Source organism: Macaca mulatta, chromosome 14 (genome assembly GCF_049350105.2).
Source record: "Macaca mulatta isolate MMU2019108-1 chromosome 14, T2T-MMU8v2.0, whole genome shotgun sequence".
Classification (NCBI taxonomy): domain Eukaryota; kingdom Metazoa; phylum Chordata; class Mammalia; order Primates; family Cercopithecidae; genus Macaca; species Macaca mulatta.
In genome coordinates, this window is record NC_133419.1 from 1,220,068 (window position 1) to 1,243,031 (window position 22,964).

At 50.5% G+C, this 22,964-nt stretch overlaps 1 protein-coding gene across 1 annotated transcript in view; it reads left to right on the forward strand.

Moving 5' to 3' along the window:
* The window catches only part of TOLLIP (toll interacting protein), a 31,542-nt gene extending 28,568 nt beyond the window's left edge, over positions 1 to 2,974 (forward strand). The window contains 1 exon segment of the mRNA NM_001261271.1: positions 839 to 2,974. Coding sequence (NP_001248200.1) covers positions 839 to 1,053 — 215 coding nt within the window. The 3' untranslated portion in view covers positions 1,054 to 2,974.
* The last annotated feature ends 19,990 nt before the right edge of the window (positions 2,975 to 22,964 follow it).

A 22,964-nucleotide genomic window follows, 5' to 3' on the forward strand; every position in this document is an offset into this window, starting at 1 on the left:
TGTGGGGTGGTGATGCCAGGAACCCTGGACGGTGGCCCCAGTACACTGAGGGTCCCCGTGCACCACACCTGCTGCCTGACTTGCGTGAGTTTTGTGAGCATTTTTTGGTGTAGTTTGTATGTGTGTGTGGTTGTCATTCTGGGCATCGGCTGCAGCTTTGCTGATGTCTTCAGTGCCTGTGGTGGCTGCTCAACCAGCACACAGTTCAGTGACACACTGGCCAAGCTGCAAAAGCATCTTGTAGAATGCCTGATAAAGGAGGAGGCTCAGACCCTGCAGTGTTCGGATCAGCGGGCGTGACATTTCGTGTAGTCCGTTCCCCAGATGAAGAGAATGCTGTGTGCCCTCTGGTCAGTGAAGACAAGCGTGTGCGGTGCAAATTCACGAGTTCTGAAGGGATCAAACCACCACCCCCCAGCCTGCTAGTTAGAAAACAGGCTCGGGTGAGATTTGAAAGATCAAGCTTTGATTTTTGTGTGGAAGGAACATGAGTTAGTGAAGGATGCGTCTCAGAGACCCCTGCCCTGCCTTCCCCGTGGCTGTGCCTGGGGACCCCTGCCCCGCCTTCCCCGTGGCTGTGCCTGGGGACCCCTGCCCCGCCTTCCCCGTGGCTGTGCCTGGGGACCCCTGCCCCGCCTTCCCCGTGGCTGTGCCTGGCGTTGCTGTTTGAGGGTTTGTATTTCCAGGGTGTCTTTCGGGACTGGTGTTTGCTGAGACCCGAGGGGGCCCCTCCCTGAGGAAGGCCGGTGGGATGCGTCGTTTTCTTCTTTCAGCAGGAGCTAGTGTGGCACTTCTGGAACCTTCCGATGTTTTTACCAAACTTGATCTTTGGTTCCAGGGATGCCCGCCGTCTGCAGCCCCGGCATGGTGCCCGTGGCCCTGCCCCCGGCCGCCGTGAACGCCCAGCCCCGCTGTAGCGAGGAGGACCTGAAAGCCATCCAGGACATGTTCCCCAACATGGACCAGGAGGTGATCCGCTCGGTGCTGGAAGCCCAGCGAGGGAACAAGGACGCCGCCATCAACTCCCTGCTGCAGATGGGGGAGGAGCCGTAGAGCCCCCGCCTCGCTGCCGTGTCACCCCAGCTCTTCGGACACGCCGACCGGGCGCTCCCCAAGGAATGCTGTCCCAACAAGATCCCCGTGACACGGCCCCTGTCGCCCCTCCCATGGACGTCTGGGCTGCCCCGCCCACGCCCGCTCTGGGTGCATGGGGGTTTTCGGTTCCTGGCGGCCCAGGACGGGGCGGGGGCTCCCTTCGCCTCTTGTGCTGGGAGGTCTCGGCGCATTCTCCTGCCCCCAGGACGTGCGTCTCCCCTTCTCATGCTGTTCTGGAAAATGTTCTTGCTGTAGAGAGCAGCTGCTTCTGCCAGGGTGTTGGAGGTGGTGGAGCGCCTTCTGATTCCATTCATGGCATTTTGTGATGTGACGTAATTGGAATAGAGCTGTTGATTAAGGCACACACAATCCCTCACACTGATTTGTGGGTTTTTTTAGAACTTCCCAGCCGAAAACTCACGTCCTTGCCCTAACGCGCTTTGCTGTGAGCCTGGCCCCTGCCCAGGGCTTGGGTCTGGTGAGCCAAGCCGCTTCCTGTGGATGGCGTGGGGCCGGCCTCTGGCCTGGCTCACCTGGCCACTGTCCAGCCAGCCTTGTGACAGACTCCAGCCTGAAGGCAGGATGAACCCACACCTGGCATGAGGAGGGGAGCCTGGCACGGTTGGCCGGGCTCTGCCTGATTGCCAGCCAGCGGGCATCTGAAGCCGGGTCCTTCACCCTCAGGAGGTTGCCGTCCGTCTGTCCTGCTGCTCACGCCAGCTCCGTGGTGTCCCCCCAGGGGGCTTCTCTTCTCAACAGGCCTTGCAAGGCTGGGGTGGGAGGTGATAGAGGCGGCATGTGCATGATTCTGAGAGGGTGTTGCAGCACTGCCAGCCGACTGCTGACGACAGCTTGGGCAGCTGCTGTGCCCGGGACCTAGGTTCAGTGTGGGCTCGGGAAGCCTGGCGAATGTGGCCGCGTAAAAGCTTTCTGAGGCAGGAGGCTCGCCTCACCTCTGCCTGCCTGGGCACCGCGTGTAGCATCTTGGTTTGCAGGACAGATTTTAGGTGACACCTGGTTATGAAAGTCAGGAATTTGAGAAACTTCTCACAAGTGATGCACTTTACGTAATCCGCATGCCATCGAGACGCTTGTGTGCGCACCCGCATGTCTGCCGTTTGTGGTTCAAGTGTCTGCCCCCAGCCTTCGGACGGAAACCCACTGATACGGACAGAAAGAGAAGGCCCAGTGGTCTTCTGTGGAAGATGCAGAAGGAGGAAGTTAGTGCTTACATTTTAGTCTTTTTCTCCCTCGAAAAAATAGGTTAAGTTTCAGTGTCAGCTAGAAAATACTGCTTTCCGCCACCGACTGGGGGTGGTTTTTGTCAAATATACTGTTGATAAATATTTATTTTTGTAAACTTGAAGTGTGTGGTGGCCATGGGGGAGGGACATGGCGGCAACAGGCACCTTCTTCAGCCGTGGGTCCTAAAGGCCTTTGATCGTGTGAAGAAGAAAGACATGGTGTTTGCTCAGCAGACGCCGACCTCTCAGAGGGCCCTGGGATTCCGTCTCAGATGGCCTGGTCTTACGTCTTCTCCATTGGGAATGAAGGTGTCAGGCGGGACTGGAACGTTCTAGATAATCTGTGATATTAATAACTCTTACCCGGGACGGACCGCAGGCCACACTTGGAGGCCTCGCTGTGCTGGGGGCTTCGGAGTCCAGGCGCCCAGGTGTGGCCACCAGCCCCGGTTTCTGCCTTCGCATTGCTGGGGTGCAGTGAGACTGCCACACCATGCATGTGTGGCTCTGTGGGTGTCTCCTGGAGAGGACGTGGCCCCTGCTGCCAGCTCCTGAGCAGCCCGTGTCGGGGCCGGAGGGAGCCGCACAGTGGGGGCCAGCCTCGCTGGACGGAGAATAACCCTTCGCCAATGACGAGTGGGGGCCCGAGGGAGCCGCACGGTGGGGGCCAGCCTCGCTGGACGGAGAATAACCCTTCGCCAATGACGAGTGGGGGCCCGAGGGAGCCGCACGGTGGGGGCCGCCTCGCCAGAGGGAGAGCAACCCTTTGCCGATGACCACGCTTGCTGCCATCTCTTAGTTTTCTTTTTCACGAACGCTTTATTTTTTTAATAGATAAATCACATTTTGTAAGTCCTTTAATAAGATTCTTCTTTCCTGCATTTTATGCTTTATTTTCTGCTTGAAGGCTTACTGTAGAAGCAGCTTGCTGAGCCCCTCCAAGCGGTCCCAGAATTAGCTGGTTCACGCCCCCCACCCGCCCCCGCCCCCGCCTGTCAGGTGTGAATGAGGTCGTCGCACTCAGAAGGACAGGCTTGTTTGCCAGCTCACAAGGGCAGGCTGCAGCGGGGTTGGGAGCTGGGCTTAGGCCCCTGGTGTCTGAGGGCCCGGGCCTTGCCAGGCCTCTGCCGCTCCTGCTCCTGGGTTTGAAGATGCCAATTGCCAGCTCTGTGGCAGCGGTCACTAAGGACAGCCTGACTGTGCCATCTCGGAGCCTCGGGCAGGGCTCCGGAGACAGAAGACAGGTCGCCGGAGGCTCCCTGCTCCTTTCCACTCTGCAGATGCTCTCCACGGCGCTGCCCTGCAGGGTGTCAGCGGGCGGGGTCTCAGAACATGTGCTTCTGATTATTTTACTGGGGTCCATTGTCCAGATTTTTCTTTGATTGTAAAATATATTTTTACTTTTTAGCCTCCTAATTTAATAAATGATCCATATAAAAATAGAGAAATAAAGTTCTTTAAGGGAAGGTTTACCATGTTTGTTCTCGAGTATTTTTTAACTTAATTCACAGTACGCAGGAGTAAGGAATCAGTCAGTCCGAGCGCACTCGTTAACAGACTCGGAGCAGGAACCGCACACCTTCAGGCCAAGCCTGGCCTTTGTTTCCCAGACTGAATTAGAGGCGAGTCCTAGGAGCTCCTCCCTCAACAGTGGCAGTGGGTGTGGGTCTGCTCTTCGGGCCCAGGCACCCTCTCCCCACTGGGTGGTTCTGTTGTGCCTTTTCATTTCCATCTGGGAGTGAGCGTGGAGCACGACCCCGTTCTGAGAGAGCCCACTGGGAACAGTGGCACCCCCAGCTCAGGAGTCTGAGCCCCTAGTGATGAGTGGCTCATGCTTAGGGACCACAGCGTCCTTAAATGTGAGCAGCCCTGCAGAGACCCCTAGCCGCCCTCACACCCAGGCACGGACGTGTTGCTGGAGCGTCCACAGACACGGTGGGGTGTCTGCCGCCTCTGCTGCCCGACCCCCGAGGCATGCCCGCCGGTTCCCTGCCTCCACCTGAATGTAGCCTTTCTGCAGTGTCGACTCCACAGCAGACTGCCAGCCGTTAGCTCTGCGATTCCGTGCATACTTTTTGCCCAAACAGCTGACAGAAGCTGAGCCTGTGTTAGTGCTGGACACGAAGCCAAGAAACGGCACGTCTAAAAGCCTGCGACAGAACACCAAGCTTGCTGGGAAACCACAGTACCTCAGGGCACAGCCGGGCTCCGGAAAGCAGGGAGGGCCCCGAGGCGGGGATGGGGAGTGGGCGTGATAGGGAGTGGGCCAGTGATACCAGCAGGCGGGGGCCCAGGGGCCATCCCCCAAGGACGTGGCCCAGGGGCCCACGTGCGAGGCCTCAGCGCGTTTGCCGAGGGAGCACAGGGTGCCGTGTCCCGGGTGTCCTGGGCATCCGCCGCCAGCAGGAACCTGTTGCTTGGGCAGCTGGGAGATGTGACTGAACCCAAGAATGGGGCCCCTCTCACGCCAGGACGTTGGGAAGGTGGTTGAAAGGTAGAGCTAGGAGGAAGCCCACATGCTGGGACCCAGAGGCCCTCAGAGCCCCGGGAAGCCATGACCATGCCCCCTTCCCCCACCCCCCCGGACTCAACGGGCTTTGCGTTTGATCTGCACCCGGTGTGGTCCAGGAAGCCTCCAGGGTCCGAGTGCATTCCTGTGGTTCTTTCTGAAGGGGCCATGTCCACACAGGCTGCAGGGTTCCGGCACTCGGAACCACCCCACATGCACTTACCATTCAAAGAGCACAACGGGCCGGGTGCTGTGGCTCACACCGCAAATGCCAGCACTGTGGGAGGCCTAGGTGGGCGGATCACCTGAGGTCGGGAGTTTGAGACCAGCCTGGCCAACATGGTGAAACCCCATCTCTACTAAAAATACAAAAATCAGCCGAGTGTGGTGGTGAGCACCTGTAACCCCAGCTACTTGGGAGGCTGAGGCGGGAGAATTGCTTGAACCCGGGAGGCGGAGGTTGCAGTGAGCTGAGATCGTGCCACTGCACTCCAGCCTGGGTGACAGAGTAAGACCCTGTCTAAAATTTTGAAAAAGGCAAAGCACTAGGATTTTGTTCTATGATATATAAAATATTTTATGGTCCAGAGTCAAAACATAAAACAAGGTGAATTCACAGGGACCACGTTTTCCTCGCCTGTGCCGCTGTCCCTGTCTGCTCTCCTCCCTGTAGGTGAGTGTGTCCGTTCCCCTTCGCGTGGCCTTCCTTGGCCTGGTGTGTATTTGATGCAAGCAAATCACACATGTGTGCACGGAAAAGTGGAGATGCCTCCACACTGTCACAGGGACCCTTCCTTTCCGCAGCAGCCTGGCCCGTGGTGTGTGCCTTCCATGGACGTCTGGATCACTCTGTGTGGCTATGACTGATGGCATCGGTTCTTCTGTGGAAAAGACCCCTGGGCGTGGGACTCCTGAGCAAAGATGGACCCGCCTCCCCTGCCCAAATCCCGACCCGATTCCTGGTGCCCCATCCCCATCACCGGGCATCCCCATCGCTGCATGTCCCCATCGCCAGGCTGGCCTCTCCCTCCCAGTGCTGTCTTGGTGCAGCTGCCCTTAGGATCTCTTTCATTTATTATTTATTGTTTGTTGATTGATTGATTGATTGATGTTGTTGTTGAGATGGAGTCTTGCTCTGTCGCCCAGGCTGGAGTGCAGTGGCGTGGTCTTAGCTTGCAACCTCCGCCTCCCGGGTTCAAGCCACTCTCCCGCCTCAGCCTCCCGAGTAGCTGGGGTTACAGGTGCCCACTACCACACTCAGCTGATTTTTATACTTTTAGTAGAGACGGGGTTTCACCATGTTGGCCAAGATGGTCTCCATCTCCTGATCTGGTGATCTGCCCGCCTCGGCCTCTTAAAGTGCTGGGATGACAGGCCTGAGCCACCGCGCCCGGCCAGGATTTCTCTTTTTAGGAGGAGGTTGAGCACAGCCTTGGGGCTGCCTTCTTCTTCTGTCTCCTCAGCTCTTTCCACTTTACAGACGGTAACTCCGCGATCCACGCTGCACGTTCTTTCCCTGCTTTATCATTTATTTATGTCGCTAATGATTTTGTCTGGTGTAAAATGTTCTGTTTTTTAACGTTGTCACGTGTTCATCTTTTCCCTTATCGTTCCTGGATTTCTGTTTATCATTAGGAAAGTTTTCCACATTCAGGTTTTAAAGGCTCTTCTCTCACATATTTTCCTTTTTTTTTTTTTTTTTTTTTCTTTTTTTGCCCATCATCACGGACCCCACTGGAGGCACCGGGCCCGCTGCGCGGGATGGACCGACCCTCGCTGTGCGGCGGGTTCGCAGCCCCGGATCCCCTGGGCCCGGCCTGGCCTTCCCGGCACCCGCCCCCTCGCCGATCCCGCCCCGCCTCCTGCATCCCCGCAGGGCTGGCCCGCGCCGGCTTCTCCTTCTAGAGGCTTCTGGCTGTTCGTGTTGGGACTTACCGAGGACCGTCTTCCGGATAGGCTTGTTCAGAGCTCATTTAATGAACTCGGGGAAAGTCGCTTCCCACGCGCGCATCCATCGTGCGGAGCCCCGGGGGCCGCTGCGCTGCGGGGTGAGGGGGTCGCAGCTGCGTCGCCTGCGCGTCCCTGAACTCTGGGGGTTTCCATCCTTCTCGAGGTTTCCATGGTTACCCGGGAAAGAGAAGACTTTGCTTTCCCTCCACGCCGGGTTCCTGCTGCAGCGTCCCAGGCCCCGGTGCGGCTGAGATCAGGGAGGGGCGGGGCGCGCAGGGCGGGGGGTTCCAGGGCGTGGGGTGGGGGAGCAGGGCTGGGGGCTGGGTACGGGGTGGGGGTTCCAGGGCCCGCCCTGCCTGCCCGCCCCAGACGCGGGAAGCGCCCACCCTGGAGTGCTGCAGGCCGGGGCGCCGCGGGCGCCGGTGAGAGGAGCAGGGCCGGTCCTGGGGACCCGCTGCGGGGATGGGGAGCGGCTGCGAGGCGGGGTCCTGCTCCCTCCCCGCGGAAGGGGCCCCGGGACCCACTCAGACCGCGGCGCATCCCAAAGTCCCAGCGCCCCTTAGTTGGAAAAACGGGCAGAGACCCTGCAAGGGGTGGCCCGGGCCCTGCGTGTCCTCTGGGGCCTTTGCCGCGGCCCCTCCTGCGCCCCGCGCCCCCCGGACATGCTCTGTGTGGGCGGGCGGCTCAGCCCTGCGCGGTGGCCCCAGGAAGTGCTGAAATGAACGAGGTCCCCTGGTTCCTGCCCGGAAGGGACCCGCAGCACCTGCAAGGTGCCCCAGGCTGGGTGTCCCAAACGCGGCTCCCAGATCCCTCCTTCCCAGCTGCAGTGGAGAAGAGCCCGCTCAGCCTGATTCCTGCCGCTGAGCAAAGGGCCACACTTCTCTTGGATTTTAGTTTTGAAAACAGTGTTCAACGCGTCTCTCCGAACTGTAGATTTCTGCAGAGCAAAGTTTATGGAAGCAAAACCCTGACACCAAGTTTTACTCGAAACGCAAAGTGCCAGGTAGGGAAGAGAAAAGGAAGGCCTGTAGGTGCGCGGCTTCCCCAGCGCTTGGAAAGTCCCTGTTACCTTAAATTTCTAGCCTCAAAAATAAAAAGCTGGTGCCACGTTCCCGGACACAGAGCCGGCCTCACTGCTGAGCGTGAGAGTCAGGCTTTAAACATCCACCTTCCCTTGTGCTGGCGGGCATCGCTGTGCAAAGCATGACACCTGACCCTGTAGGAGACCTCTCCTTACTCATCTGCAGTGTCACTGAAAGAAACTTACCTCCCGGGCCTGTTAGCTGTCAGGCATCACCAAAGTTAAAGCTCACTTAAGAGAAAATGGAAAAGTGAGAAATAGCGAAAATGACGATGCACACGCCACAAACTCAGCATGAGTTTCCTGGAGGCATGACACCGGCTTGTGATTATGACCGGCAGGCTGAGCAGTGCCGAGAGTGAGGCGTTTGCCCCAGTGCAGGCAGGAGGGGCTGTGGTGGGCTCTGCCTCTCCGAGGACCCGAGGCTTCCCCAGGGCCCTCCGTGCGGCCCCTCCTTGCTTTGTGGATTGGGTGAGACTTGGCCTTCTTTGCTGACTCACCATACGGGCCCCGCGGCCCGGGGCCGGCTCCCTCTGCCTCCTCAGTGCCCAGAAGAGGCACTGGGCCCCAGAAGAGGCTGGACGGGTCCTCAGGACCTCGATGGCCTCCACTCCGCTAGGGAGCAGATTCAGGAGGAAATGAGGAGCCCCCAGGGTCCCCCAGAACCGAGGGAAAGTTGTGACCAGAGAGCTGCTCGCTTCCCACAGACGCCACAATCACCCCTTGCAGGATAAAGTTTCACACAAGTCGCTGAGTGCAGAGAGCCTGGGCCAGAAGGCCAGGCGAGGACCCACCCAGGCTGCTCCATCCCTCCACACTCGGTGACTGGCAACGACCTCTGGGCTTTCTACTACCTTTTGGCCCCCAACCCAGACCAAGCCCCTTCACTCTGGTGAGCCTGGCCGTGGAGATGGGTTCACCCCGATGGCTGCGTCCAAGCGTCAGCAGGGCTGGGGGAGCCCTGACAGAACGCATGTGCATGTGGCCCACCAGGCCGGGCATGTGGCGACAGGCCAGGGTCCTTTCTGGTGGGCCAGGGACTCCCAAGGCTCAGGACCAGGGTTCCACAGGGAAGGACAGCAGGGCCCCAGCTGGATCCCGCATCCGGGGCTGGGGCATGGGAAGAGAAAGTTTCGGGAGCTGAGACTCGGTCCTTAACTCCAGAGTCCAGAGGGAAGGGCCAAGGGCCAGGTAAGGACCCACAGAGGCAGGACGGTCTTCAGCACAGACACCTCATCGTTAAGCTGCTCCTCATGACGCTGTGGGACTTTGGACATGCTCTCCTTGACTGTGGAGAGGAAATGGAGCCGGGGGGATGCAACTGGTCCCAGTGGAGAGAGTGAGCTTGGAGAGATTGTGTCCAGGCACAGGCTCCAGGGGGAGAGGGAGAGTAGGACTGAGCCCTCCTCTGCCCACAGAGCCTTAGCCCTCTCAGTGGGGACCACAGGGCCTGGGCACATCAACCAGTGCTGGCAGAGTCCCAAGGCCTCTCTCAGAAGAGCTTTGGTCAGAGGTCATTAGAAGCCAAGGGGTGTGTGTCTGTGTGGTACAGATACTGGAGCAGATGCACAGCCCAAAGGGGTGGGTTTACAGCGCTTGGGCGGCCCCTCCCAGGAGTCTCCAGAGCCCCTTGATGTGGACACAGCACAGCTGGCTCCTTGCAAGGTGTGAGTGGGCAGAACTGGCAGGTCCTGCTATACCTCTGAGGCCTGTATCCTCTCTTGAAAGGGGACACCTCATCCCAGAAATCCAGCAAGGTGGATTTATTGAGACCGTCCCACTGAAAAGAGCCCAAAATGATGGATACCGTATGTTTTTAAATTCTTCTTGGAGTTTTCGAAAAGATGACAAAGGAAAGGGGAACCCACAGAGGCGATTACAGCAAACTTAAGCTTCAGTCCAGGTGGTCTTGTGGGGATGGAGGGTGGAGATCTACAATGTTCATGGATTGAAATAGTCAATATGTAAAGATGTCAGCTTCTCTCAAATTAATTTAGTCAGTATAATCCCAAAGTCCCAGCAAGCCCTGTTTTGTTGTATTGTTTTTTTGTAAAGCTTGATAAGTTAATTCTCAATAGCTAGGACGAGTCAAGACATTCTTGTAAAAGAAGCACAAAATGCGAAAGCTTGCTCAAATAGATATCAAGACTGGGCGCAGTGGCTCACACCTGTCATCCCAGCACTTTGGGAGGCCAAGGCAGGGGAATCACTAAGTTCAGGAGTTTGAGAGCAGCCTGACCAACATGGCCCACCTCTACTAAAAATGCAAAATTAGCTGGGTGTGGTGGCGGGCACCTGTAATCTGTTACTCAGGAGGCTGAGGCAGGAGAATCGCTAGAACCCAGGAGGTGGAGGTCACAGTGAGCTGAGATCACGCCATTGCACTCCAGCCTGGGCAACAGAGCGAGACTCTGTCTCAAAAAAAAAAAAAAAAAAATAGGCCAGGTGCAGTGGCTCACACCTGTAATCCCAGCACTTTGGGAGGCCAAGGTGGGCAGATCACTAGGTCAGGAGTTTGAGACTAGCTTGGCCAACATAGTGAAACCCCGTCTCTACCAAAAATACAAAAAATTAGCTGGGCATGGTGGCAGGTGCCTGTAATCCCAGCTGCTTTGGAGGCTGAGGCAGGAGAATCGCTTGAAGCTGGGAGTCGGAGGTTGCAGCGAGCCGAGATCGTGCCACTGCACTCCAGCCTGGAGGACAGTGCAAGACTGCCTCAAAAAAAAAAAAAAAAAAAAAGATATCAGGACTAGCAAGACTATTGTCTACAGTAAGACAATAAAGAGTCCAGGAACAACACAGAGCCTGCAGAGGTGACACGGTGGGCAACAGGTGGCCTTTTTAGTACATGACATTGGGCCAAGCAGCAAGATCTATGAAATAAAATGGAGTCAGACCCCTACTTAATGCCACTTTCATACACCAATTCTGGGTGGACTCAAAATTTAAAGGCAGAAGGCAACATTGCAGAGCTTTTAGGAAATAATTCAGAACACAATATTCCTGAACCCAGGGCAGAGAAAGGTTTTCTTAAATAAGACTGAGAGGCACTAGCCATGAAGGACTGAGTCGTTAAAGTAGCAACTTCTGTATTGTGACCTGTGGATTTCTGTTAGGTGTGTTTCTTATTTGGATATAACAGGGCATGTAGGCCAGGCATGGTGCCTCACACCTGTAATCCCAGCACTTTGGGAGGCTGAGGTGGGCAGATCACAAGGTCAGGAGTTCGAGACCAGCCTGACCAACATGATGAAACCCTCTCTCTACTAAAAATACAAAAATTAGCCAGACGTGGTGGCAGATGCCTGTAATCCCAGCTAATCGGGAGGGTGAGGCAGGAGAATCACTTGAATCCAGGAGGCAAAGGTTGTAGTGAGCCAAGATCATGCCACTGCACTCCAGCCTGGGCTACAGAGCGAGGTTTCGTCTCAGAAAAAAAAAAAAAGAGAAGGGGCAATTCTGGAGGCCTGGGGTCCGGCCAGATAGATTTCTGTTGTACTCTCAGACCACGGTTACATTAAATTAGAAATCAATAATATGAAGGTAGCTGGAAAAGATGACTGGAAAGATTATACTGAATGGACTCTCTACAGAGGAGGGGCAGAGTTAAGTGAATGAGTTAAGTGAATGTTCTAAGTGTAGACTGTAAAGAAAATTCTGACTTAAATGTTAGATGCTCCAAGTAATTGCTCACATTCCCTTAGATAGCTGATGCCAACGTCCAGAGCTTGATATGCATGGACCCTGACCCTGTGAATCACCTGGGTGAGGTCATCTGCCTGTGGAACCATCATTGCTTCCAGCCCCGTTCCACGTTGTCATGGGCGTTCCACTGCCCTTGGTCTTTCTATTTCTAGATTTCAACTCATAATGGCACACATGGGTCTGAGTAGTCATGGAACATTCTAATGTACCAAGAGCCCCAGACAAGTTTTCTGCATAACTTTCAGTGGGATTCTTGAGTAATAATGATACAAAACATCTTTGAGTGCTTAATATGTGCCACCACCACACCTGGCTAATTTTTTGTATTTTTAGTAGAGATGGAGTTTCACCGTGTTAACCAGGATGGTCTCGATCTCCTTACCTTGTGATCCGCCAGCCTCGGCCTCCCAAAGTGTTGGGATTACAGATGTGAGCCACCACGCCCGGCCAGCAAGACTTTTAATGGCAGTCTTGCAAGATCAGATGTCTGGTAGACAGGCACACCTGGGGCAGTTACAGCAGGTAATTGATCTCCTAGCACACAAACCCTCTCCCAGGTCCTCATTGGTCGAGTACTATGGAGTTACAATCTTCCCCGACATCACCTGAGTTTCATTTTCCCCCTTATAAGGTTATACCCCGTCCCCTTCCCCACTTAAGTTTTGATTTGCCAATAATGAAACTTTCTTCATTTTTATGGCCGACCCCCCCTCTACATTCTGTTCGCTTATCGTGACCTTCCAGGTGCATGAGCCGTATGGTTTGTTCCATCCACAGACTGGCTGCCAGTGCTTAGATTTATCATGCCTTGAAAATGGACCATTCGGCCGGGCACGGTGGCTCAAGCCTGTAATCCCAGTACTTTGGGAGGCCGAGGCGGGTGGATCACGAGGTCAGGATATCGAAACTATCCTGGCTAACATGGTGAAACCCCGTCTCTACTAAAAATACAAAAAAAAAAAAAAAAACTAGCCGGGCATGGTGGCGGGCGCCTGTAGTCTCAGCTACTTGGGAGGCTGAGGCGGGAGAATGGCGTGAACCTGGGAGGCGGAGCTTGCAGTGAGCCGAGATCACGCCACTGCACTCCAGCCTGGGAGACACAGCGAGACTCCGTCTCAAAAAAAAAAAAAAAAAAAAAAAGAAAATGGACCATTAGGCCGGGCGCAGTGACTCAAGCCTATAATCCCAGCACTTTGGGAGGCTGAGACGGGCGGATCACGAGGTCAGGAGATCGAGACCATCCTGGCTAACACGGTGAAACCCTGCCTCTACTAAAAAATACAAAAAACTAGCCGGGTGAGGTGGCGGGTGCCTGTAGTTCCAGCTACTCAGGAGGCTGAGGCAGGAGAATGGCGTGAACCCGGGAGGCAGAGCTTGCAGTGAGCTGAGATCCGGCCACTGCACTCCAGCCTGGGCGACAGAGTGAGACTCCGTTTCAAAAAAAAAAAAAAAGAAAATGGACCATTAAAATGTTTTCTCACAATACGATAAAGAAAACAACACTGACATACCAATTTACATCCTTCAGAATAGTAAAAATTAGAAAGGGGTTGGATATCAAGTTTGGGTGGGAATTGATGAGAAGGGAGGCTCTTGTATCCCTGAGTAGGAACTGGTGGAGGATCTCTGAGAAGTAATGTGGACGTGCTTAGTAAAAGTAAATGTGCTCTGTGAGCGCTGTCTCTTGAGAGCATACCCTGTAAACATGCTCACATTGACTCACCCGGGAATGCATTCAAGGCTGTTTTTGCACAGCTGTTTGTGTAGCAGAAGTTGGTAGCCTAATTATTCATCTTTAGAAGAATTAATAAACAAAATGTGACAAGTATACACTTTGGAACACTGTGCAGTGCAGAGAGACAATAAAGTCGGTGTTCACAGAACCACTTGCATATGTTTATAAAATCCAGGAAAATATCTTAAGCCGCAGTTTTCAAGACATCAGACTTAAAAGACAGTAAAGTTCGGCAATCCCCAAGAGAGAAAGCAAGTGAGGTGAGCCCTGTGATTGCCTCTGTATACCACCTAGAGAGTTTCCAGGCTGCAGCACAGGGATGTGTAACACAGGCAAAGACGCGTGGTCTCCCTGAGCTGAGGACACTTCGCTGGGAGTCCAGGGAGGACAGGAAAGCTGGAGTTCTCAGGGCAGAGTGCCAGGGAGGAGAGAGCTGCACAGTGAAAGAGGAACAGAGGCCTGCGGAGGCTCCTTCTTGCGTCTTCAGCTCAGTACTGATGAGTACATGCATCTGATGAAGCCAGCCAAGGAAAGAATTTCAGAAATAACATTGCTAGCTAACACAGGGCCAGGAATAGTTCCTATTCCCACCATTTAGAGTGAAAAACCACAGAATTGACAGGATACCAAGTAGAGTACTCAGAAGTGTTTTGCCTTCACATTGCCAGGGATAACTGGGCCATTTTATAATGATAATGGGATAAATAAATCAGGAGGACATATAAATCCTAAATGTTTGTACACTTAGTTATAGAGTTTCAAAATACTTTTAAAGTTTTGCTTCAAAAGACCAAAATCTGATGGAACTGCAAGGAGAAGCAGGCAAATTCACAACTGTAGCTGGAGATTTCAACAGTCTTTTCTCAGCATTCCATAAAACAAATAGAGAAGCTTAGTTCAGGTAGAAGATTTGAACAACACTATCAAACAACTTGATCCAGCTGACATTTATAGAAAACTCCACCCAACACCAGCAGAATACATTGAATGTGTATCAAGATAGACCACATTCTGGGCCAGAAAAGAAGTCTAAAATGAGTATGTTCTCTGACCAAAATGGAATTAAATTAGAAATCAACAGTAAAAAGCTATCTGCAAAATTCCCATTATATTTGGAAACTAACATACTACTAAATATCCCATGTGTCAAAGAAGAAATCAAAAGGAAAATTAGGTAGTGTTTTGAACTGAATGAAGATAAAAACATATATTATGTTTTGTGGGATGCAGCTAATGCTGTATTTAAGGGGAAATTCATAGCACTAAATATCTACATTAAAAAAGAGGGAAGGTCTCAAATAACTGATATTAGCATTTTTCTTTAGACATTAGAAAAAGAAGAGCAAATTAAGTTCTAAGGAAGCAGAAAATGATAAATAAAGGTCACAGCAGAAATCAAATGAACTAGAAAACAGAAAGACCACAGAGAAAATCAGTAAAAACCAAAGCTCATTTTTGAGAAGGTCAATAAAATTGATAAACCTCTGGGTAGACTGAGCAGGAAAAACAATATAGGAAACACAAATTACCAGTACCAGGAATGAGAAAGGAGGCATCATTACAGATTCTACACACATTAAAAGAATAATAAGGAAATGTTATGAACAGCTTTACTTAAGTGCAACAAAATGAAATAGACATATTTCTTGAATGACAAATTATCGAAACTCACTCCAGAAAAAATAGAAAAAATATTCCTTTATTTATTAAAGAAGTTAAAAAAAAAAAAAACCTTTCTACAAAGAAAACTCCAGACTCAAAGGCTTCACTGGTGAATCTCAAATAATAAGAAGTCTCAAACATATACAAATATTTGAGAAAGAAATAACACCAATTTTACAGAGACTCTTCCAGAAAATAGTGTAGGAGGAAATACTTTCCAACTCATTCCATGAAGCCATAGCATATGCTGGTACTATCGTCAGACAAATACATGGTAAGAAAAGAAAAGAGCAAACCAATAGCCTTCACAAACCCACACACAAAATTCTCAACAAAAATGTGAGCAAATTGAATTTATCAGTGTAGAGTAAGGATAATACATCATGACAAAGTGGCATTTATTTCAGGAATGCAAGAGTGGTTTAGCATTTGAAAATTATCCTGCAATGTAATTTACCACATTAATAGAAAAACCAGATGATCATCAGAATAGAGGCAGAAAAAGCATTTGACAAAATCCAAAATCCATTCCAGATATTAGCTTTCTGCAACATAGGAATAGAAGGGAATTCCCTCAATCTGATAAAGGGCATCTGCAAAAAACATACAGCTGACATTGTACCCAATCGTGAAAGAAGGAATGCTTTCCCCTAAGATCCTAAGATCAGGAGCAAGGCAAGGATGTCCACTTTAATTACTTCTACTAAACCCTGCAATGCAGGCTAAACCCTGCAATGCAGGCTAGAGACAGGACAATCAGGCAAGAAAAAGAAAAAAAGGTGCCCAGTTGAAAAATAAGGAAAACTGTCTTCATTCACAGACAAATGATTGCCTACGTAGAAAATCCTACAAAATCTGTAGAATGCAGTAGCTACTAGAAGTAATTAGTGAGTTTAGCAAGTTTGCAGACTTTAAGGGAAGTAAAAAAAAAAAAAAAAAAGTTGTATTTCTACAGTAACAAACAATCATACACTAAATAAAAAGCAATTCTATTAATAACATCAAAAACTTAAATACTTAGAAATAAATCTGACAAAAATGTGCAAAACTTACATATTGAAAATTACAGGCTGGGAGGGGTGGCTCACTCCTGTAATCCCAGCACTTTGGGAGGCGGAGGCAGGGGGATCGCCTGAGCTCAGGAGTTTGAGACCACCCAGGGCAACATGGTGAAACCCTGTCTCTATTAAAATTCAAAAGAATTCGCCAGGCATGGTGGTGCATGCCTGTAATCCCAGCTACTCGAGAGGCTGAGGCACAAGAGACCCTTGAGCCCCAGAGGCGGAGGTTGTAGTGAGCCGAGATTGTGCCACTGCACTTCAGCCTGGGTGACGGAGCAAGACTCCGTCTCAAAATAAATAAATAAATAAATAAATAAATAAATTTACAAAATATGGCTGAGGGATTAAAGAATAGCTAAATAAATGGAAAGATACATTTTGTTCATATTAAGACTCAATATCTTTAAGATGTTAATTATCCCCTTATTGGTCTAGAGATTCAATAGAACCCCAACCAAAATCCCAGTGGCTCTAAGGAATTGATAAATTATTGCTAAAATTCGTATGAAAATGCAACAGATCTAGAAAATCCAAAACAACTTTGAAAAAGAAGAATGGCTGGGTGCGGTGGCTCACACCTGTAATCCCAGCACTTTGGGAGGCCGAGGCAGGTGGACCACCTGAGGTCAGGAGTTCGAGACCAGTCTGGCCAACATGGTGAAACCCCGTCTGCACTAAAAAATACAAAAAACATTAGCCGGGCATGGTGGCGTGTGCCTGTAATCCCAGCTATTTGGGAGGCTGAGGCAGGGGAATTGCTTGAACCAGGGAGGTAGAGGTTGCAGTGAGCTGAGATCACACCATTGTACTCTAGCCTGAGTGACAGAGCGAGACTCCGTCTCAAAAAAAAAAAAAAAAAAAAGACAAAGAAAAAGAAGGACGCAATTGGAACAGTTAAGCTAATTTATTTCAAGAGATATTATAAAATGACAGTCCTCAAGCCAGTGTGGCACTGATGATGTCAGTATCAACAGTAGGTCAGCAGGACAACATAGAGTACAGAAACAGATTCACAGATCTGTGGTTAATTGTTTAAACATGGTTAATTGTGGTTTAAAAATGCATAGCATAAAATGTACCACCTTAATCATTTTTTTTTTCAGTCTTACTCTGTTACCTAGGCTGGAGTGTGGTGGCATAATCATGGCTCACTGCAGCCTTGATCTCCTGGGCTCACGTGATCCTCCCATCTCAGCCTCCCAAGTTGCTGGGACCACTGTGCTTGGCTAATTGGTCTTTTTTTTTTTTTTTTTTTTTTAGTAGAGATGACGTCTCACTATGATGCCCAGGCTGGTCTTGAACTCCCCGGCTCAAGTGATCTTTCTGCTTCGGCCTCCCAAAGTGGTGTGAGCCACTGCACTAGGCCTTACTCATTTTTAAGCGTATATTTAAGTAGTGTTAAATATATTCATATTGTTGTACAACCAAGCTCCAAAACGTTTTCATCTTGCAAACAACAACTCCCCATTTCCCCTCCTCTGGTCGCTGGTAACCGACATTCTACTCTCTGTTTCTATGAATTTGACCACTTAGAACTTTGGGAGGCTGAGGCAGGCGGATCACAAGGTCAGGAGATCAAGACCATCTTGGCTAACACCGGTGAAACCCCGTCTCCACTAAAAATACAAAAAATTAGCTGGGCGTGGTGACGGGCGCCTGTAGTCCCAGCTACTCAGGAGGCTGAGGCGGGAAAATGGTGTGAACCCGGGAGGCAGAGCTTGTAGTGAGCTGAGATCGCACCACTGCACTCCAGCCTGGGCAGCAGCAAGACTCTATCTCAAAAAAAAAAAAAAAAAAAAAAAGGGAAGAAGAAAGAAAAGAAGAAAACCTGATGTTAGTGGAGTCGGATAGTATTTATCTTTTAGTGACTGACTCATTTCATGAAGATGAACCCCTAGATTCATTCACACTATAACATGTGTGAGAATTTCCTTCCTTTTTAAGGCTGAATAATGTCCCATTGTAAGCATGTTTCACATTTATTTTTCCGCTCACCTGTCGATGGACGTTTGGGATGGTTTCACCTCTTGGTTGTTGTGAATAATTCTGGATGAATAAATTTTCAACAAAAGTGTCAAGGCAGTTCAGCAGAGAAAGGAAGGTCTTTTCAACAAACGGTGCTACAGCAATTGTATATCCACACGCAAAACCATAACTTTGATCGGTATTTCACATCATGAAAAAAATTAACTGAAAATTAATCATATAGATCTAGGTATAAAATGTAAATATATAAGTATTAGTGAAGAAAACAGTAGAAAATCTTTGTACTCTCGGATGAAGTAAAGATTTTCTAGATACAATGGGAAAAGCAAAATCTATAAGAGAAAAAATGATAAATCATACTTCATTAAGTAGAATAACTTTTGTTCTCCTAAAGATGCTAAGAGAATAAAAAGACAAGCCATAGACCAAGAAAATATTTGCAAATTGTATATCCAATAAGGACGTGTATGTAGAATATATCGAGAACTCTTTAAACTCAACAGCAGGAAAACCAACAACCCAACTAAAAATGGGCAAAAGATTGGAACAGACACTTCAAGGAAGACACAGAAGTGGCAAAGAGGCCGGGCGGTGGCTCACGCCTGCAATCCCAGCACTTTGGGAGGCTGAGGCAGGTGGATCACCTGAGGTCAGGAATTTGAGATGAGCCTGACCAACATGGTGAAACCCTGTCTCTACTAAAAATGCAAAAAAATTAGCCAGGCGTGGTGGCAGGCGCCTATAATCCCAGCTATTCAGGAGGCTGAGGCAGGAGAATCACTTCAATCTGGGAGGTGGAGGTTGCAGTGAGCCAAGATCATGCCACTGCACTCCAGCCTGGGAGACAGAGCGAGACTGTATCTCAAAAAAAAAAAAAAAAAAAAAAAGTGGCAAAGAAGCACATGAAAGCATGCTCAGCATGTCCGTCATCAGAGAAACGCAAACTAAAAGCACAGCAAGCTGCCACCGCATGCCTATTCCAGCACGACATTAAAAACGCTGGCTACACCAACGGCTGCTGGGGACGTGGAGGAGCTGGATCTCCCATCACTGATGCTGGGAAAGCAAAACGGTGCGGCTGCTTTGGAAGACAGTTTTGTAGTTTCTTAAAAGGTTTTGTATTCTTGTTACTGAGTTTCTGAAAAAGTTAACACCCACCTGCTGTACGATTCCTCTCCTAGGCCTTTCGCTGGGAAATATGAAAATGCCTTGTCGCTGTGAAGGATGTCCACGGCTGCTTTATTTGTAATGGTCTCAAACTGGGAACAACCCGATGTCCATTGATGTGGAAACAGATAATCCGTGCTATGTCCAACCAGTGGAGTTCCATTCCGTCACAAAAAGGAGTGAATTATCCGCACGCACAACATGAAAGAATCTCAAAATTACTTTGCCGAATGAGGGAAGCCGGCATCACATGACAGAGTAAACACTGTAAGAGATTCCATGTGTTCAAAACATGGGGAGATGCAAACTGACCTATCGTGTTAGTCGGTTCTTGCACTGCTATAAAGAAATACCTGAGACTGTGTAATTTATTTAAAAAAAAAAAAAAGACTTAATTGTAGGCTGTACAGGAAACATGGTGGTTTCTGCTTCTGGGGAGGCCTCAGGAAACGCACAATCATGGCGGAAGGCAAAGGGGGACCTGGCAGGTCAGGTCACGTGGCTGGAGCAGGAGCAAGAGAGGGGGTGGGGAGGTGCCACACACTTTTAAACAAGTAGATCTCACGAGAACTCACTATCATGACGACAGCTCCCAGTGGGGACAGTGCTAAACCGTGAGGAGCCACCCCCAAGGTCTAATCACCTCCCACCAGGCCCCACCTCCAGCACTGGGGATAACAATTTGACATGAGAGTTGGGTGGGGACACAGATCCGAACCATTACCACCTGTGAAAACAGAAGCCAGGTCAGTGGGCTGCAGAGAGAGGGTGGAGGGAGAGGGCAGGAGGAAGGTGAGTGGCTCTGGAGGCTTGTGTTGGGGGGGGTCTGTTCATTATCTCGATTGTGGTGATGCTTTTGGTGTCATTTGCAAAAGGCAAAATGTATCAACCGATAACACTTTAGATAAGTGCGGCTTGTATGCAACTCATACTTGAGCTAGCTGCTGAAAGAGAGATGTATATCCACAAAACACCACGCACAGGAGGCCGGGCGCGGTGGCTCACGCCTGTAATCCCAGCACTTTGGAAGGCCGAGGCGGGCGGATCACAAGGTCAGCAGATCGAGACCATGGTGAAACCCCGTCTCTACTAAAAATAGAAAAAATTAGCCAGGCGCAGTGGCGGGCGCCTGTAGTCCCAGCTACTCGGGAGGCTGAGGCCGGAGAATGGCGTGAACCCGGGAGGCGGAGCTTGCAGTGAGCCGAGATTGCGCCACTGCACTCCAGCCTGGGCGACAGAGCGAGACTCCGTCTCAAAAAAAAAAAAAAAAAAAAACAAAACAAAAAAAACACCACGCACAGGAAGATGCCCGCGTAGTTAAGGGACTGGGGCACAAACGTCAGCATTGAACCAGGGGCTGAGTTCTGCAGCCGGAGTGGAGCCCCACAGCGGGAAGCAAGCTGAATACACACAGAGACCATTAGGACCATGCAATGGCACGGTGGCCACAGCCGCCGAGAGCGCCAGACAGGGGCCAGCAGCGCAGCAGGAGCTACACCAAAGGGCTGCCCCGTCCAGGAGAAGTCTAGAAACCACAGCCAAGGACTGGCCCTGAATATCTCATTCTGGAAGCAATTCCAAGGGAAGCCCAGCCTTGGCGGCTCAGCAGAGGTGACTCAGAGCAGTGGTCCATCCTGCCATGCACAGACCAGCAGTCCTCCCTGGGCAGAGGAACTTCAGAATGCACCAAATTCATGCACTTGGTTCAAGCAGTTTCAGAAAGTTGCAGTCTGCTTGCTCTCTCTCCCAGGTGAGCTTTAGGCAAAGATGTTCTTTTGAGGTACCAGATATGTCCTCTCCTTGCTCCCAGTAAAGGTGGCTGAGAGCTGCTGCCAGACACTGAAGCCCTTGACCACGTGGGCACTGCTCATGGGACGTCCTCAGAATTGTCCCTAAAGGACGTCCCTGGAGAGCCACCAGGGAGCCTGTCCACCTCCTAGCTGGCTCGGCCAGCCCCAATTTCAGCACACAGGGTTCCTCCACCTCTCAGCTCTCATGAGTGATGCTGTTGTGAACATGCAACATGGGTATGCAAATATTTCCTTGAGACCCTGCCTTCAATGAGATGTCATTCCTTTTTATGGCCGGATAATACTCGGTTGTGTAGATTCAGCCCATGTTTCATCAGTTGATGGACATGTAGGTTAATTTCACATTGGGATATTATAAATAATGCTGCTAATTTTTGTGGACAGTTTTTTGGGGGACAGGTCTGTGGACAGGTTTTTATGTGGACACACTTTCAGTTCTTTTGGGCATATATGTAGGAGCGGAATTGCTGGGTCATGTGACAACTCCATGCGTAACCTTTGGAACAACTGCCTGACTCTGTTTTCCATGGTGTCCACACCATTTTACATTCCCTCCAGTGATGAATGAAGCTTCCAATTTCTCCAGTCCCCACCAACACTTGCTGTTTTCCAGTTTAAACAAAATTATTAACAGAGATTGTAGCCACCCTAGTGGGTGCATTTCCCTGAAGGCTAGTGATGTGCAGCATGTTTTTGTGTTGATCTGTCATCTGTGCATCTTCTTGGAAAAATGTGTATTCACATGCTTTGCCATTTTTTAATTGAGCTGTCCTTTCATTGTCAAGTTGTAATTGTTCTTTGTGTCATGTGACCCCCTTTATATACGCCAGATACAAGTCTCTTATAGACAAGTGATTTGCAAATATTTTCTCCCATTTTGCAGATTGTTTTTTGGTTTTCTTGATGATGTCCTTTGAAGCACGAATTTTTTTGATTTTGAGGAATTCAGTTTATCTTTTTCTTTTGTTTCTGTGCTTTTTGGATCATATCTAAGAAAACCAAGGTCACAAAGATTCACCCCTGTGTCTTCTCAGTGGTTTACAGTTTGAGTTCCTACGTCTAGGTCTTTAACTCGCTTTGAACTAATTGTTCTATGTGGTGTGAGGCACCTGTCTCTTCCTAGTGACGACTGCACTCCCCCTGTCCCCAAGAATGACTCCTGACTCCACTGCATACGAGTCCCTCTCCCCTACCTTCTGCCTAGAAAACTCCTATTCATCCCATCAAAACCCAGCCCTGGGTAGCTGCTGGGTTATGGCTTTTTTCACACTCCTCGGCAGCTTTAACTGCTGCCTGAGATGTGGGGTCAGGGCCAGTGCCCTGCAGGGCCTGTCATAGCCCTTCTCACCAGCACTGAGACTGGTCACCTCTGAGTCTGGTGGGCCCGGGGCCCCCACGCAGCTGCACACAAGTGTTGCTGCGTGACTGGTGATCATACAGTCGACTTTCGCGGTGACATTCATGCACCGGGGACTTCACAATTCCCCGGACTTGTCATGAGAGCTGCTCAGCCCCATGTTACAAATGGGGAAGCTGAGGCTGGGGGTTGAGTAACTTGCTGAGTTCACACAGTGAGTGGATGGCTGGATGAGTTCCTAAAACGAAGGTCGATTCTGCATGATGAAGCCAAATTGGAGCCCAAAATTCTCTCTTCCAGCCCCCAATAGCATATTATTGGTGCCCTGAAAGGCATATAAAAAGACCAGATGCCCAGGACAGGGGGCGGTGCCCGATAAAACAGCTGCATTAGAGAATGACTTTGCAACTCTGGAGGGAATCCACTGAAACCCAGCGCTCCTATAAATAGCAGCTCTTGCAAAGCAGCGGGTGTGATTTTTCGTGGTGGTGGCGAATTCAGAGATTCAGAAATCCAGAAATCCATGTTCCCGGAGAAGGGAGTGGGGTGGGGAGGGAGGTTGCAAACAATGCCATCTTCAGGAACAAAACTCCTGCGTAAC